At 41.2% G+C, this 16,154-nt stretch overlaps 1 protein-coding gene across 2 annotated transcripts in view; it reads right to left on the reverse strand.

The window, feature by feature from the left end:
- Window positions 1-15,414, reverse strand: part of gab3 (GRB2 associated binding protein 3) — a 135,290-nt gene extending 119,876 nt beyond the window's left edge. For both annotated transcript variants that reach the window (XM_072595285.1, XM_072595284.1), the window contains exon 1: window positions 15,202-15,414. In XM_072595285.1, the coding sequence (XP_072451386.1) occupies window positions 15,202-15,273 (72 nt within the window). In that variant the 5' untranslated portion in view covers window positions 15,274-15,414. The remainder of the gene's footprint in view (window positions 1-15,201) is intronic.
- Between the last annotated feature and the right edge of the window lie 740 nt (window positions 15,415-16,154).

A 16,154-nucleotide genomic window follows, 5' to 3' on the forward strand; every position in this document is an offset into this window, starting at 1 on the left:
AAGGAAGACCACACAGACACGAAAAGAATGTGCAAACTCCACACAGATAGTCGCCCAAGGCTAGAATCAAATGTGGGTGGCCTGGCAGTGTGAGGCGCTGTGCTAACCACTGAGCCACTCCGTGCTGCCCGTGCAGGGATAAATCCCTGCACAATGTGCCATATATTCGGTTCTAGTTGCAGGATCTGCAACTACAGAACCAGATGCAGGATCACATTCTAGGACTGTGGTGTGTGAGTAATGCAATGTAAAGCACCTGAAGCAAAAGGTTTACAGGGCTGTAGAGAAAGCTGTCAAAGTTGGATTCGTAAAATTGCCCTTGCAGACATGGACACTACGGGCTGAAATGTCTCCTCCAGAGCTGTAACCATTCTATGATTCTATAGAATTACATTGCAAAATAAATGTTTTCTTTTGAATTCCATTTTTGCAATTTAGTCCTATTCATATAGTCTCAAAAACGAGAGTTGATTTTAAATCTTAAAATACTCTCACAACAAAATAATTAAATCTTACATTAGCATAGTACTGTTCAAGTTTCTGGTAGTCAGTTGTTACCTGAAGAAATTAGAATTGGTATATTCCAAATTCAGGGCAGGCAAAGAGTCAATAGGTCAGTGTGCTTTAATTTCCTAATCATGACAGTTCTTAAATCAGAAAATGTAAATATTAAGCACTGTACTTTTTCTCATACAGCTTTTGTTAGTATTGTAGCTGATATAAATTCTTGAACCAACCTATCTTGATAACAAATTATTAACTCATCTATCTCATTGCTGATGTTATGGTGTGTTATATGAGGCATCACCTACATAATATTAATATATTTTAACAATTTCTGATATTTCAGATGGATGTGGAAAAGTGCAATGGATGCAAGTCCTTTATCCATCCCATAGATTGAATCTTTATCATTTAACTCTCTTGGAGTGAATGGTGCAAGTTATTTTAATTAGACATTTTGAGAAATGACCTATATGTTCACCGTAATGCTGCTTCTTCAGCAATTACTTTAAAAAGGTCAAATTTAATTCTGCCGATGATTTTAATGATAAGTGTGTAGTTAAGCCTTGCACAGCAGAAAGTTCCAAGTTGGACTTCTGGTCTGAGCCATGTTGGTCACTCTGAACTAGAACAACAATACACTCTTGTGTACTAAGATTGAGACGAAAAATATTGGCCCAAGGATTCCTGCACCTGATAATTAACCAGGCAACCTACTGGAATATGAGAGAGATATTGGACATAGATAGAATTGCATTTGCCTGTCATACCCATGGTTAAGTAATCTAGCTCACATGTCTAAGCTGAAATATGTAGACGACCTGTTTGGGTCAGTTGGGCAAAAGAAAGAAAAAGCCATGAAAGTGCAATCCATCTCCGGGAGAAACGCAAATTAGAAAACTATTTTTTAAAATTCTTCAAACTGGTAAATGCTGAATTCAAATTACTCACAAGCTACTTAGGTAAGACAAAGCCTAATTGAAAAAAAATGTTGCTGTTGTTAAAATCTGCCTTGCAACAGATAATAAATTTGAACTTGGTATCTGGGGTTCAATTGTTCTGTGGCCTTCAGAATCCCAATGTTGGGATGAAATGGGAAAGTTGAGCTCGCCATTGCCAGCAACAGATCAATATCACAATCTGACTGGAGGCAGCCTTCCAATTAGCAACCTCCGCCATTCAGAGGGTTGGTAGATCTAGAGTCTCATCATCTCCCTTGAGCAACTGGATGTCAGTGAGGCAGATTGGAGTGGCAAGAGCACCTCATCATAATGTCCATATAAATAACACATTCAGTGGGAAAGCCAGAAGAGCCCTCACAGCAGAGAGGAAATTTCCTCTGGGTGGTATCATTTTGACTGCATGTTCAACCTTTCCTGACTAGTGATGCGTATGTGTATGTGTCTGACAAATTGTTGGTGAAGCTACAAAGTCACCCCTTATTGTGGACTTAAAAATATTTGTTATTTGCTCAATTTCCCCAATACTTTCCCTGCCAAACCAATCACCTCGTCCATCTCACCCCTCCCCCCACAACTCACCCCCAACACAATCTCCCAGCTTGCCTTCATGGGGTTTCTGCAAACCATTGACGATAACATTCCATAGGTTGATGTAGAAATTTCAATACATTGGCTTGTGGACAGTTAAAACAGCAAAAGCTTCAAATGTATCTGGTAACAGTAAGAGCAGAGCTTAATGTAATTCAAACAATGAGATGAACTACTACCGTGAAGCACAGCATATCCTTATATACAATGGAAGCTGCCAAAATGTCTGCAGGTCGAAGATCTTCACCCACAGGGCATGCTATTACCAATTTCCTCATGACAACAACACATAACCAGATAAAGATTAAATTTAAATGATGTTATAGGAATTGTACTTGACTTCATTCTATGCCTCAGGTACTTCTGTAACATTTGTGTATCAGCTAGATTTCATTATCCTCTGAGAAATCTCCTCTATTATTGAGAATAATGGAATTTCCAGGATATGATTGAATATATTCCTACAACGTAAAAATGCAGACCACAGTGGTGATGACATTATAAACATACAGAGTTGGGGGAGAAAAAAAATCTTTAAATGAATATCAGGCTTCATTGATTGAGCACACAATAACTGTAACAATACTGTCTCATGCAACTCACACTACCATTGTTAAGCATGTGGTTCATATTATTCTTATTCGTGTTCAGTATAGTGTAGCTGAACTCTGCATGTATAGAAGACACCTCTCACCACCTACATTCATTGTTAAAGACCCACAGCTCCAGGATATGAGTTATAAAATCCATTCATAAAATAGAACTGGAAAACATTGCTCTCTTTTGTGCACTATATGGTCATGCAGATGATCCTGTATGAAGATGTATGATGAACATAAGGGAGAGGGCAGTGAAATTCCTTTTATCTTAATTCTCACACAAAACAAATTGTAGGTACATTCCTTACTTTTCTTATTACATATATTAAATCTCCTGATAAGTGCTTCTCTCTTACATTTCTTTTCTCTTTGACTATAGGCCCATTCTGTTGATGAAGATGAGGAAGTCATTATTGTGGAAATATTTATCTGTGGCAGGGTGTATTGGACAGTATTGCCTCACAATTTAAATGGCTTCCATTGGAACAACTAAAACGGTGGACTGTGAGTAGTGTGGGTTTTGTAGCTGGTCCTGAGATTCAGGCTTACTTCTAGATTTCTTACACAGTTATTACATTTAGATAAGTAAATGAATACAAAATGTTTGGAGGGATATAGGCCAAGCACAGGCAGGTGGGACTAGTTTAGTTTGGAATTATGGTCAGCATGGACTAACTGGACCAAAGGGATTGTTTCCATGCTGTATGGCTCAATGGGTCTATAACTAACTGACTCTAGTAGCTAAAGGCACCACCCTATCTAACATTAAGCAATATTTTTAAAAAATTTGTCCTGAGTACTGTATACACCAATTCAGCTGATCACAGCTAAGGTAGCAACATACACACTATGATAAACCTCAGAGGCTCTTTTTTGTTTATTTTTACTGAGATGAGACATTTTGGAACTCTCTGCCATAGTTGAGACCAAAACATTGAAAGTATTCAAGAAGGAGTTAGATATAGTTTTTAGGACTAAAGAGACCAAAGGATTTGGGAGGAAAGCAGACAGGAGTTGGATAATCAGCAATGATCACATTGACTGGATAAGGGGATTACTAAAGATAGGTCTGTACAGACTCAACAGTGCTACATGGTTCTATGAATGGTGGAGCGGGCTCAAATCTCAAATGGCCTACTACCGCTCCTATTTTCTATGTTTCCCAACTTTACCACACTCTTCTAATTTACCATTGTCCTCCAGCACCAATGCATATCTGGAGTAACTCTAGTTTGAAGAACTATACAAGAGCCCACACTTACATCTATAATTCAAGCAGCACTCACCCTCCATCCTGTTCTTCACTGGGGAGCAATGTTTTGGATGCCCTCACTTCACAATGAAGGCTACCTTACCCTGCTACAGCTACCTGAGTCCAGAACCCAGGACATGGACAGCACTTCTTGGAGCTATTAGTATCACCAGTTCTCTTATTTTTTTTTGGAACAGGTTCCTTCAAAGCTGCAGCAGATGACAGAGCAATATCTGACCATTTACAGCTCTCTACACTATCAGGTCACTGGAATCAGGTATATGGTCACATTAACGGTAGGCGGTAAAGTCAATGGATTAGTTATCAAGGACTTAGAGATAGGGAGGACTGCAGATGCTGGAAAGTCAGAGTTGATACAGTGTGGAGCTGGTCAAGCAGCACCAGAGGACCAGGGGAGTCAACATTTCAGGTGTGAACCTTTCATCAGGACTGAAAGGTTTTGACCTAAAACTTTGACTGCCCTACGCCTCTGATGCTGCTTGACCTGCTGTGCTTTATCTATTTTAGTTATCAAGGACACCAAGCTAACATTCTGAGGATATGGGTTTCAATGGCAAAATGTAAATTTACTAAAAGATCTGGAATAGAAAGCTAGTCTAATGGCAACCATGTAACCTCTGTCGATTGTCATAAAAGCCCATCTGGTTCTCTATGTCCTTCAGGGAAGGAAATTTGCTGTTCTAACCTGGTCTAGCTCACATATGACGCCAGACTGATAACAAAGCAGTTGATTCTTAATTAGGGATAGTCAATAATCCTGGCCTATCCAGAGATGCCTTGAACCCAGTAATGAATAAATAAAAACGTTCAATCTTAGAAAACAATTTTTTTATAAAAGGCACACATGATAAATCACTATAGAGACCTTATTTTCAAGTACTCATTAAAAAGCTCTTGTAAGTTTATCACTCAGTTCCCACCACCCTTTCCTGTTGGTTTTCAGTGAATTGAAGTGTCTTCCAAGTAAGCAAGAAAGGCTTTCATTTTTCCTTCTAGCTAACCAGAAAAAAAAATTAATAAAAACTTTCCAGTAAAATTTGATTGTAGCACCAGCACAAAACAGATCACAATTTTCCCGAGCTCTGTTTCACATTCAGCATGAGCTTCCTTTCCTTCACTTCTGCTGAAAATTTCACTCCAACCTTTTAGACAAGCTGCAAACCATTTACTTTTAAGATGAAATGTTTTAAATAAAAAGTTTAAAAAGGATGTTGTGCAATAATCACAAAAGTGTAATCAGAAGTGGGAATTATGTCATTGCTCTACTGAGATACAATTCTCATAATTGAAAGGCAACTGATCCTTTTAAACATTGTCATTCATTAAACAGTAAATTTAGAAAATATTAAATTTTGTATGAATTTGCATGCATGAAGAATGCTGCTGATGAGGAAGGGAGGACCTTTCCAGCTGAGGACTAGCTGTTAGCATCGAGCTGTTCTAAGGCAAAAGGGAGGACTGCAGATGCTGGAGATCAGAGTCAAAATCAGAGTGGTGCTGGAAAAGCACAGCAGGTCAGGCAACTTCCGAGGAGCAGGAAAATTGACATTTCGGGCAAAAGTCCTTCATCAGGAATGAGGCCTCATTCCTGAGGAACGGCTTTCGCCCGAAACGTTGATTTTCCTGCTCCTCGGATGCTGCCTGACTTGCTGTGCTTTTCCAGCACCACTCTAATCTCGAGCTGTTTCAAGTCAGGGATTATACATTAAAACGCAAAATAAAGATGTCTTAGCTTTGCTTGCCAAGAGTCTGGATTTTGTTGTTTGCAAAGACCCAGTCATTTTATTTCTCTGTCATTTTGATTGTGGATTGAAATGGGAAATGATTTGCTTTAAAAACCAAGGATTGTTGAAGGATTATTGCACGTTTTAAAAACAAGCTACCAGACTCTCATTGTAAGCTGTTTATGGGGCAGTTACAGGTGAGCTGGTACTAAGTGGTGTGTATGAATGGAGAATTAATGTATGTATTGGCCTGCAAAGAGTAGCTGATTCATCTGTGAACAATTACAGATGACAAAGGCCTCCTATCTGCAAACAGCTGTGTGATTGGCTTCTTGGTAGCTGATCGGTCTGGGGTGTGAACATTTAGGCAGACATCATCAAACCTCTGTAAGGGAAGAAGCTGCTCTTGCTCTGTGGTAAAGAAAATCTCAAGCCTGAAGATAGCCAGTATATTCTCCCTCATCAGTTTCTGTAAGCTGTGGCTTTTAATTAGTAAGACAGAGATGTTTATAAGTATAAATTAGTCACATGGTCTCTTGCAAACAGGTGAGAGTACCTGGTGAAGTAAGATCAAGACCCAGCATTCTGATCGGCAACAAGGAACAGCTCAGCAAACAATGTGGTCTTCCCAATCCTTCCCTCTGCCTATAGTACCTGTCTCCACCTGTATGTGTGGACAGATGCTCCCAATCAGGAGTAGAGCATTACAGTCCCTTTGTTGGACTCTGAACTGGACCTTTCTGGCTTTGTTCTTGCGTGACGACACCGGGTCAGAGCATACCCTCTAGGGAGGAACAAGATGGGTATCTCAATGCAGAGAGTGTCCAACAGTTTGCCCATACCACAGAGATGCAGGGAAACCCCAGTGACAACACCAGAGGTGAACACATTAGGTCTATGGGTAATTCTATAAACTCTTAAAAATGAGGTTTAAAATTGCCAGTATTAATTTGCATACCATTAAATCGACTACAGGATATGTTTTCACACTGGTTTACCTGGCCAATGTCAAAGCAGATTTCCTGTCTCTGCAGGAGTGCAGGGTACTGTATCTCAGCAGCTACAGGAAATGGTCAAGATGATGAGGCCATGGGCCTTTGATTTGATCGGGGGGGGGGAAGGGTTTCTAAGGCCTTGGTATTCTGCTGCAAGGTGGCAACTTCACCATCTCTGGAGTTAAGGTGGTGAGTGGACATCTCCTTGTAGAATATGTATGCACACAAACACTCCCAGAGACTAATTAATGTGTATGCGCTGGTGGTAAACAGTGAGTGATTGGCCATCCTGCAGCAGCTCCCACTACTGCTGCTGATGTCCAGGCTGGTCATTCTGGCCAGAGACTTCAACTGCATTATCGATATGGCTGGATGATTGGGAGGGGCTGATAGCAAACTGGACATCATATCCAGATTTCAGATGGGAATAGTTAAAATCACTAAACAGCAGGCCATCTTCAGCACTCCTGCAGACAGAGTTCAGCACAGATACAGCTGGCTGCATCCAGGCGGGTCTGCCCACTCAGAATAGATTTCCTGATGGTGTCCTGCAGGTCCTTGGTCAGAGCCACAGTGTCAAGCTGGTATTCTTCTCTGACCACTGCCTCCTGCTGTCTGACTATCACCTTCAGGATGACCACTGGGATGGCAAGTCAATGTGGAAACTGGACGTGAAACTGTTGACCCCAGAAAACATTGAGGAGCTCAAAAGGGATTATCCCTGGATGAACTAACTAAGTTTCTCAAATTTTTAGAGAAAAAAAACTGCCGGAGCAGATGGCTGACTGGCCGAGTTGTATTCAGCTCTGTGGGACTTGATTGGCCAGGACCTGCTGGAGATATACAACCGTATGCTTCTGGCAGGTAGCACGTGCGAATCCATGAGGAAAGATATCATCACCTTCATCTACAAGCAGAAGGGGGAGAAGAAGGAAATCAGAAACTGGTGACCAATTTCACTGCTGAATGCGGACCACAAAATCCTGTCTAAGGTAATTGCCAACTGGGTCAGATCTGCTGTAGCATCAGTGATTCATCTGAACAAAACATGTGCTGTACCGGGCTGGATGATCTCTGAAAGCCTTGCACTGCTTGGGAATATGATTGCGTACATGCAAGTTGGGGGTGGGTGCTTGCCTCATCAGCCTGGACCAGGAGAAGGCCTTTGGACAGGATATTGTAGACTTACACGTGCTCTCCAAAATATTCTTTGGGGAGGGAATTCGCAACTGGATCTGACTGCTCTTCACCAACATCATTGGTGCAGTCTCAATCAATGGGTGGGAATCAGAAAGTTTCATGATCAGTCCTGGAGTCAGGCAAGGCTGCCCACACTTTCCTGCCCTGTTTGTGTGTTGTATAGAATCTTTTGCCAAGTCCATCAGGAAGGATATGAAGCCTGAAAGGGTTGACTATTCCAGGCAGGGAAGGCCTGTAGGTCAAAGCCTCCCTGTACATGGATGGTGTTTCCATTTTCTGCACTGATCCACTGTCAGAGGTCAGATTCATGAGCATCTGCAACCAGTTCGAACTGGCCTTGGGAACCAAGGTAAATTGAGACAAGAGCAACACCATGTTCTTTGGGATCTGGGCCAACCAATCCATTGTCCCCTTCAACATCAAGATGGAATCGCTGGAAGTGCTGGGAATATGGTTTTGAGAGTACTGGATTAGTGGTGCTGGAAGAGCACAGCAGTTCAGGCAGCATCCAACGAGCAGCGAAATCGACGATTCGGGCAAAAGCCCTTCTGCTGCCTGAACTGCTGTGCTCTTCCAGCACCACTAATCCAGTATTTGGTTTTCAGCATCTGCAGTCATTGTTTTTACCTATATGGTTTTGAGGGTCTGGGCATGTGCAAAATCTTGGGAGGAGTGCATCACCAAGGTGAGACAGAAACTGGTCTTTAGGGAGCACCACTCCCTCTCCGTTACAGGTAAAAACATGGTCATCAGGTGTGAGGCACTCTCTCAGTTGTATGTGGTGCAGATCTGGCCCATTCCCCAAACCTGTGCCATTGCAGTCACCCGAGCCATCTTCCACTTCATCTTGAGGTCTAAGATGGGCTGTGTCTGCAGAGACACCATTGACAAAGTTCTGGATAAGGACCTAACAAACACACCCAATGTTGCCTTCATCACAAACAAAAACCAAAAGAACTGCGGATGCTGTAAATCAGAAACAAAAACAGAAGTTGCTGGAAAGGCTCAGCAGGTCTGGCAGCATCTGTGGAGAGAAATCAGAGTTAATGTTTGGCTTCTGAGGAAGGGTCACCAGACCCAAAATGTTAACACTGATGTCTCTCCAAACCCTGACAGATCTGCTGAGCTTTTCCAGCAACTTCTGTTTTTGTCCTCATTCTGATGGCCACTTCTGTGTGTGGCTGCATCAAGCTGTATGTAGACCCTCAGTATGCAAAAGCCAAGTGCCACTACGTATTGAGGTTCTCCCTGTCGCTGGTGTTGGGAAGGATTAGACTGGCCTCTTTGATCCATATCACGTGTCCTTCATGAAGAAAATTGCGAACAAAAACAGCTTTGACCATAAATCCATCAGGACATGGTCAGCAGACAGCATCCTTGAGACCTTGTCGGAAAAGGATAGCGTGAATCTTGTCGCATGTTCCTAAAGCAGAGCTTTTCAACAAGTACCAAAACACCATTTGGCTAGTGGTGAGAAGGACAATAAATGTGAAATTCTTCATGTAAAATCAGTCCATCTGCATTACCGCACACTGTAATCGAAGCAGCTGCGGGGGGCGGGGGGGGGGGGAGCGGGGGAGACAGTCACACATCTCCTTCCGGAATGTGCCTTTGCAAAGGGCGTCTGGACAAAGAATCTCTGGGTTTTTTTGAGATTCATCCCAAGCAGCTCCATGATGCAGGACTCCAACCGAGTGTTGCAGACTGGCACATTCCAAGGGCTTGAGCTATGCACTGAGGGACACATTAAAGCTTGGGGCAGTTGCTGCCAAGATGCAGTGGGGAAAGACCACTGTCTGAGGTCTTTCTGCTGAAGTTAAATTGGGGTCCATTCAGTTATCGGACCCTCCTGGTGCCTCAAATGCATGTAAAGAGATGCCTTTGGTTTGTTTGGATACAGCCAAACTCCAATGTTCATCTGGTTCCTTGATATGCTACTGTACAGAACCAAACTATGTTTGTGACTAAGATATCTTTTATGAATAAAGCATATTTATGAAATAAAGAAATAAAAAACAACATTGCACAAACGTGATGGGATTCCTTAGGGCATAAACTCATAAGTACTTCAAACTCTCTAGTCTATTCAGCCCTATCTATGATTAATTTATAGGTATGAGAATTACTCTGTATTTATCTATTGTTACACTTTGTTTTAGCTTGCAACAGTGAAAATGTCAACTCTTTCACCCTGCGAGCAAGGCATTGTTCTCCCTCCCTTTCATTAAGTTACTGAACAGGAAAAGAGTATAAGTGAGTAAAAATGTGCAAGAGTGTGTGTGTGTGGGTCAGAGAATGAATGACTGGGAGACTACGAGAAGGTGAATGGATTTGACAGACAATAAGGATCAAATGATAAGCTACTGAGTGAGGGAAATAGTGAACATTTCAGTGAGATTGAATGAATGAATAGGATTAAGTGTGACTGAGTAATTCAGTAAGAGACTAAGGGGTGAGGCTGAAGAAAATCTAAGTGTACATGATGGTAAAGTAACAAGAGTGTAAATGTGAGTTACTAAGTGAGCAAATACAGGAGTGATTGACAGAGTAAGAGATTATGTGAGTTGGTGAATAAAAGTATGGGTGAGTATAATCTGTGTGAGATGAGCATGCAGGAGTGAATGTGAGAGAATGGGGGTCAGTGTTAACCCATTCAAAATCCATCACAAACACACAGATAAAATTCAGCCCATATGTGACAGTGACTGAGTTTGGAGAAATGAATGACTGAAAAGAGGCAGAAACTGGAGGATTTGCAGCCTTAGCACTCAACATCTCACTTACTCACTTGATCATAATCAAAGCTGTGATGAGAAAAGAAGATGAAATTCAGTTTGTAAGAACTATAAATATGACTTAATTACTTAGATTGATACAAATTATGTTTTACACTCTCTAATCAATGAGTTTGATGTCAGAGGGGCCTTTAAGAGTCAGTGATGGCCTGTCTATTGCTTACCTATCCATCCCTGACCCCACTGAAATTTTACTGGAAAAGTGGCTGGAATAGCATTAGACAGAAAACTGAATGGCCTCATTCCACTGCTAAGTGGATTTAATCATCAGTTGAACGGTTCCATACCTGACACCCAGCCTGGCAAGTTTCCTTGTGTAGGTTGGTAATGAGTAAGAGTGTTATCCCCACACATCACTATCCCTCATGCCCTCTGAAACCCTGGCTCTCATCTTGCTATGGCTTTTCAGACTGGCTTCAGTGAGACACCCCAATCAATTACCAGGCCCTAATCCATCGCTAAGTACCTCCTCAAATCCAGAGTCACTGCCATTCCTGGGATGCTGTTGGTACTGAAAAGTTGCTGACCTCTGATGGCTGGTATTTGTTTTCTGAGGTAGAACTGTTTGCCTCCTGAGGGGCAGAAATCCAACATCTTTAGTATTTATGGTCAACTGACCATTAAATGGCTGCAGGTAGTTATTTTCCTGTTAGGCCCCTGTGCAGATTCTCCAATAGGCAACAGGGACAGGATAGGAGTAGTGGTGGGGATCACACCACTCCATAAAGACCAGGCCCAAGACCTTGCATGCAGTGACTAAAATACAAAAAGTAGTCTGTAAGTTTCCCTAAAACTCACTCTGAAAAAAAGAGTATTTTGAAATTCAAGTAAATTATGGTGAATATGTATGTGAGTTTCTAATTGGATAGCTTTTTCAAGGAGCCAAAAGACGACGTCCTTTGCTATATCACTCTGTAAAACTATCACTTCTCCTTTTCGCAACTGTTTTTTGTTATCTCAGGCAATCATGCCTTGTCATGGTCACATGTGCAGATTTAACACAAGATTTATGGCCATTTGGAACAAACAAAAACAAAAATTGCTGGAGAAACTTATCAGGCCTGGCAGTGTCTGAGGAGACAAACGTAGTTAATGTGACCTTTCAGAGTTCTGCTATTACTTGGAACCACTAAAATCACTGACGTGGCAGAATAATTAGTAGGTATCTGAAAACAAACCTTTGCTTGGGGTTTTTAGACACACCTATTAAACAGTATGAATACATTGTTACCCAATATTAACATACTAGCACTTCCCACTGGGACAGGGGATAAGCAGGTAAGTGGGGAGGCTGTAGGAGGGTGGAGAATAGTGTGTGGTCACTGAACGATTGCCTCAAAACAGAACAAAGCTATTTTCTCCTTTCTGCGTACAGAGAGGAGGGCACCTTGATTACCCCAATTGCTGTCTTGAAAAAGTACTCAGTTGAAACTTAATAGCTTTTACAATGTGCTAATCCTTCTCACCGCATCACACGGGCCAGATTTCTCCAGATTCATCCTCATGGCAATTTCAAAAATATGTCTATCATCTGTAAGCTAATAAAACTTCAAATCCTATTCCTTTTCAAAGTGAATCTCACAGAGTGCATGTATAACATCTTATACATCTAAGTTTTTCAACCGTTATGTAAGACCACTGATGATGTACAATCACTATTCTTTGCCTATTGATTCCTGCTGAAGTAAGTAGGTTGGTTGAGTCCTTGGGAGCAGCATTGCCTCAATTGTGGTACCCCAATGGTTGAACAATTTTGCAGCACCCACTGCATAAACTCTTCGATAAAGAATGCATGATGTACTAAAACATGACCTGGACTCATAAAACCCTATCACAACAGTTGAGCCACATGAGGAGAGGTAAACAGAATATAAAGCAACCACACTTGTAAGTCATATATGTGTTCTGTTTATCCATGATGCTTTTGTAAACATTTAAAATGACCAACTGTTTGCTTAAGATGTGTACAGTATATGAATGCTTACAAATGCAAGACAGGTTTTACTTGTCTGAAAAATTGCCTGATAATTATACCGATAATAATAAATGCCCAAGGTACCATAGGGGACTTATTTTTGCCTTGAGCTTTGACTATTTTAGGAAAGAATAATAACTTGTAGTATTATTAACACCATAGAATGTTGGATAGCTGAAGGTCACAAATAACTAAATATAAATGGTTACATTAGAAGTTTGTGAGAAGATTTGTAGCTCGGGTGCTCGTTGTTGTGGTTCTGTTCGCCGAGCTGGGAATTTGTGTTGCAGAATAGATAGAATGAAGGATAGAAAGAAGGAAGGATAGAAAGAAGGATAGAAAGAAAGAACAGATAGAAAGAAGGATAAAAAGAAGGATAGATAGAAAGAAAGAAGGATATCTATCCTTCTATCTATTCTTCTTTCTTTCGACCTATCCTTCTTTCTGTCTCTCCTTCTTTCTGTCTATCCTTCCTTCTTTCTTTCTATCCTTCATTCTATCTATCCTTCTTTCTTTCTATCCTTTCTTTCTATCCTTCTACCTAGCTGTCCTTCTTTCTGTCTATCCTTCTTTCTATCCTCCCTTCTTTCTATCCTCCCTTCTATCTATCCTTCCTTCTATCTATTCTGCAACACAAATTCCCAGCTCGGCGAACAGAACCAGTTACATTAGAAACCAAGTAAAACTGTCAATGTTGAAACTACAGGTCAAGTCTGTCAGATTGTGCCTCTCCATGAAAAATGAATCTGATCTGTCTTCAAATGCCCCACACGTAATACATGTCTTACATTCACTGTTTCTATTTCCCACCTAACACCAACTGATCAAACTTTGAATTGCTTTTTCAGTTTACTTTTGAAATTGAACAAAAATATGCATTTCCTCGCATATTAAAACAGCAATGTTTAAAGTATGCTTGTTCATATGAAGGGTGAGTGATAAACAGCATAGGTGACACATTGAAATCTGTAAATCTTACAGTTCGGATACTTCAGCATTTCTCTCCGATATAATTTATCATCTCATTAAAACAGCTTTATTGATATACCATAAGCAATGCGCATGTTATTTGAACCATAAATATTACCCGGCTAGATTGGGTCGTCGCGGGAAGAGTTAAGTATTTATTGCAAATCCACTGTTCTATGCAGCAGACATTGGAGGCACCATTGTAAACAAGTTCAGTTTGACCATTGAGGTGAAGTTTTTTTTAATCTACTTGTCCCTCTGCAGTTAAAACATTTTCGTGCCCACGCTGGGATTTCATGAGACTGAATTTTATTTAAGGCGTTATTTTAAGGAGCATATTTTTGGCAGGGAGTGGTGCTGACAGCCTCTCAAGGACGATAGAGCCTGCCAATCCATCCGGCATCTTATCCCGAAAGGTTACTGCACATAAGACTGTTGGACGCTCCCATCTGTGACATCAGCTGATCACCGCCAAATACACATCTCCCAGATACCCCTTCACATAAATCGATTTGCTTCAATGCTTCCCCCCACCAAATATAACCTCTATCTGAGTGGCACTGCAGACACGCTGCTGCAGTACTTAATTTATTGGGCTTTTTTGTACTGTTTACATTTTTAAGTCGAGGAATTATTTCTGTATGTTGATTCAACTTGTAAACTGAGTTCTATCAGTCCGGGGACTAAACCCGTGGTGGACGGGAATCTACTGTTGTTTAATATCCGCTTTAGCACACGATCTAGTCATCCAACACATCGTACACCAATATCACACAACTTCCAACTGCAGGGCTGCTCCAGCGGGTAACTATGCTCACAAGACGCTAGCAAACCAGGAAGAACATCGCAAAGAGCAGCTTTCGCTGAGCATCCCACAAACAAACAAGTGCCAGAGTCAAATCCAGTTTGGAATTCTGTTTAGAAATTCATAGTTTTGTGTCAAACCACCAAATGCAGTACCTCCATCCAAAGAATTTCACTAAGCAGAGCGCTCTCTCTCTGAAGTCGCTGCAACGGGTCATTTACAATGTCGCCTATATGTGACCCTTGCTATAATTCTGAAATTTATTGACGTGATGGTGGGTAGGTGGACTTGGGGTCCGATTTACAAGCGTTTATGCAGAGCCCCGCCTCTACTAATTGCGAGTCCAGTGTTGTTATTAAATGCTCATTTGTCCCTTTTTTTTCTGTTCCTTCTGGATTGCTGATGAAGTGCGCCAGTAACCTTATGGCTCGGCTTCCGATTTGGTGATATTTTGAAAACACGCCCTAATTTCTCAGAAAAAAAAAACAGGCGGACGGTTTGCTCCAGTACCGAGGGGCCCCCACGTGAGAGAGAGAAAAAAAACAACTGAAATAAGTTCCCTCGCAACAAATTGGATTCATTTTTTTAAAAAAAACGAAGATGGCTTAAGGTGCTGAAATCCTGAAATATATTCTGCCTGTTGGTCTATAAATGACTTATGTTCCCCAAAAAATATTCAGCGAAATCTCAAGATCATTGAATGATATTTCCCAGTGTAGTAGAGTGTGGTTAATTTTGGACCCGTACTTTAGCTTTAAACTGTATCAGCATCAAATCATACTCGGGCAGAAGGCACAGCATAGTTTACTTACGTAGCGCTTTAATTTCTTCTCTGGGGGGGATTTGATGAGCCAGCCAGTGTAAACGATGTCTTCTACACTCATAGCTGCAAGTGGGAGAGACTCACTTCTCGTGTAGATTTGTGTTCGGTGCTATGTTTTCCTCCCGTTGTTACTGCTGTCACTCAGCTTCTCCATGCACAATGCGGTGTAAAATCCATCACAATATCTCTCATCTGTCTATGGCACAAGTTCCTTGTGTTGGAGGCGGAAGCGCTGCGAGCGACCGCAGACACCAGTTCTCCCACCCATTTGCACAGATCCATCCAATAATAGTCACACCATGATATGACGCTCTGTAAACAACAAACACACATCGTATCGCATCCTCTCCGTACGAAATGCAGAAAGAAAAACTGAAAGCGCTTTCAAGTGAGCTCTCAAACCACAATTATGAAGTAAAATGGGAGTTTTATTTTTTAAAAAACCTTCGAATAGCTTTATTCTTCGCAAAGCAAGCCCGGTTTTCTTTTTTAAATAAATGCATTTCACTTGATGTAACCTAAGCCCTGTTATTCCTATATTTTTGGATGTTGACAGGTTAGTTGTTTTCGCCCGGTTCAGTCTCCGACAAAATACACTCGGGCTTTCAAATACTGGAACTAACTGGGCGACGAGACAGAATCTTCTTCACAGTACGTACTCCAGGGCCAGTTCAGTCCGCGTCACACTGGTAAACAGTAGAAACGGAGATGCTTTGTCTCATCAAATAGAGTTGACAAGACTTTCATCAAACCTGCGGCTCTACAACATTGTTTTTGTTCTACTTGATTAATTATTTCTTTTCGATTTTTTTTCTTGCACTCTATTTGGTGCTGTATGTTAATATATGAGTTAGCTTTTTCGAATGCTTACAATGAGAGATTTGAAGTTGTAAGCGCCTACAGAGGTTATAAAAATGCAAGTTGTAAATTGTTTACAGTTTT

Source organism: Chiloscyllium punctatum, chromosome 25 (genome assembly GCF_047496795.1).
Source record: "Chiloscyllium punctatum isolate Juve2018m chromosome 25, sChiPun1.3, whole genome shotgun sequence".
Lineage (NCBI taxonomy): Eukaryota > Metazoa > Chordata > Chondrichthyes > Orectolobiformes > Hemiscylliidae > Chiloscyllium > Chiloscyllium punctatum.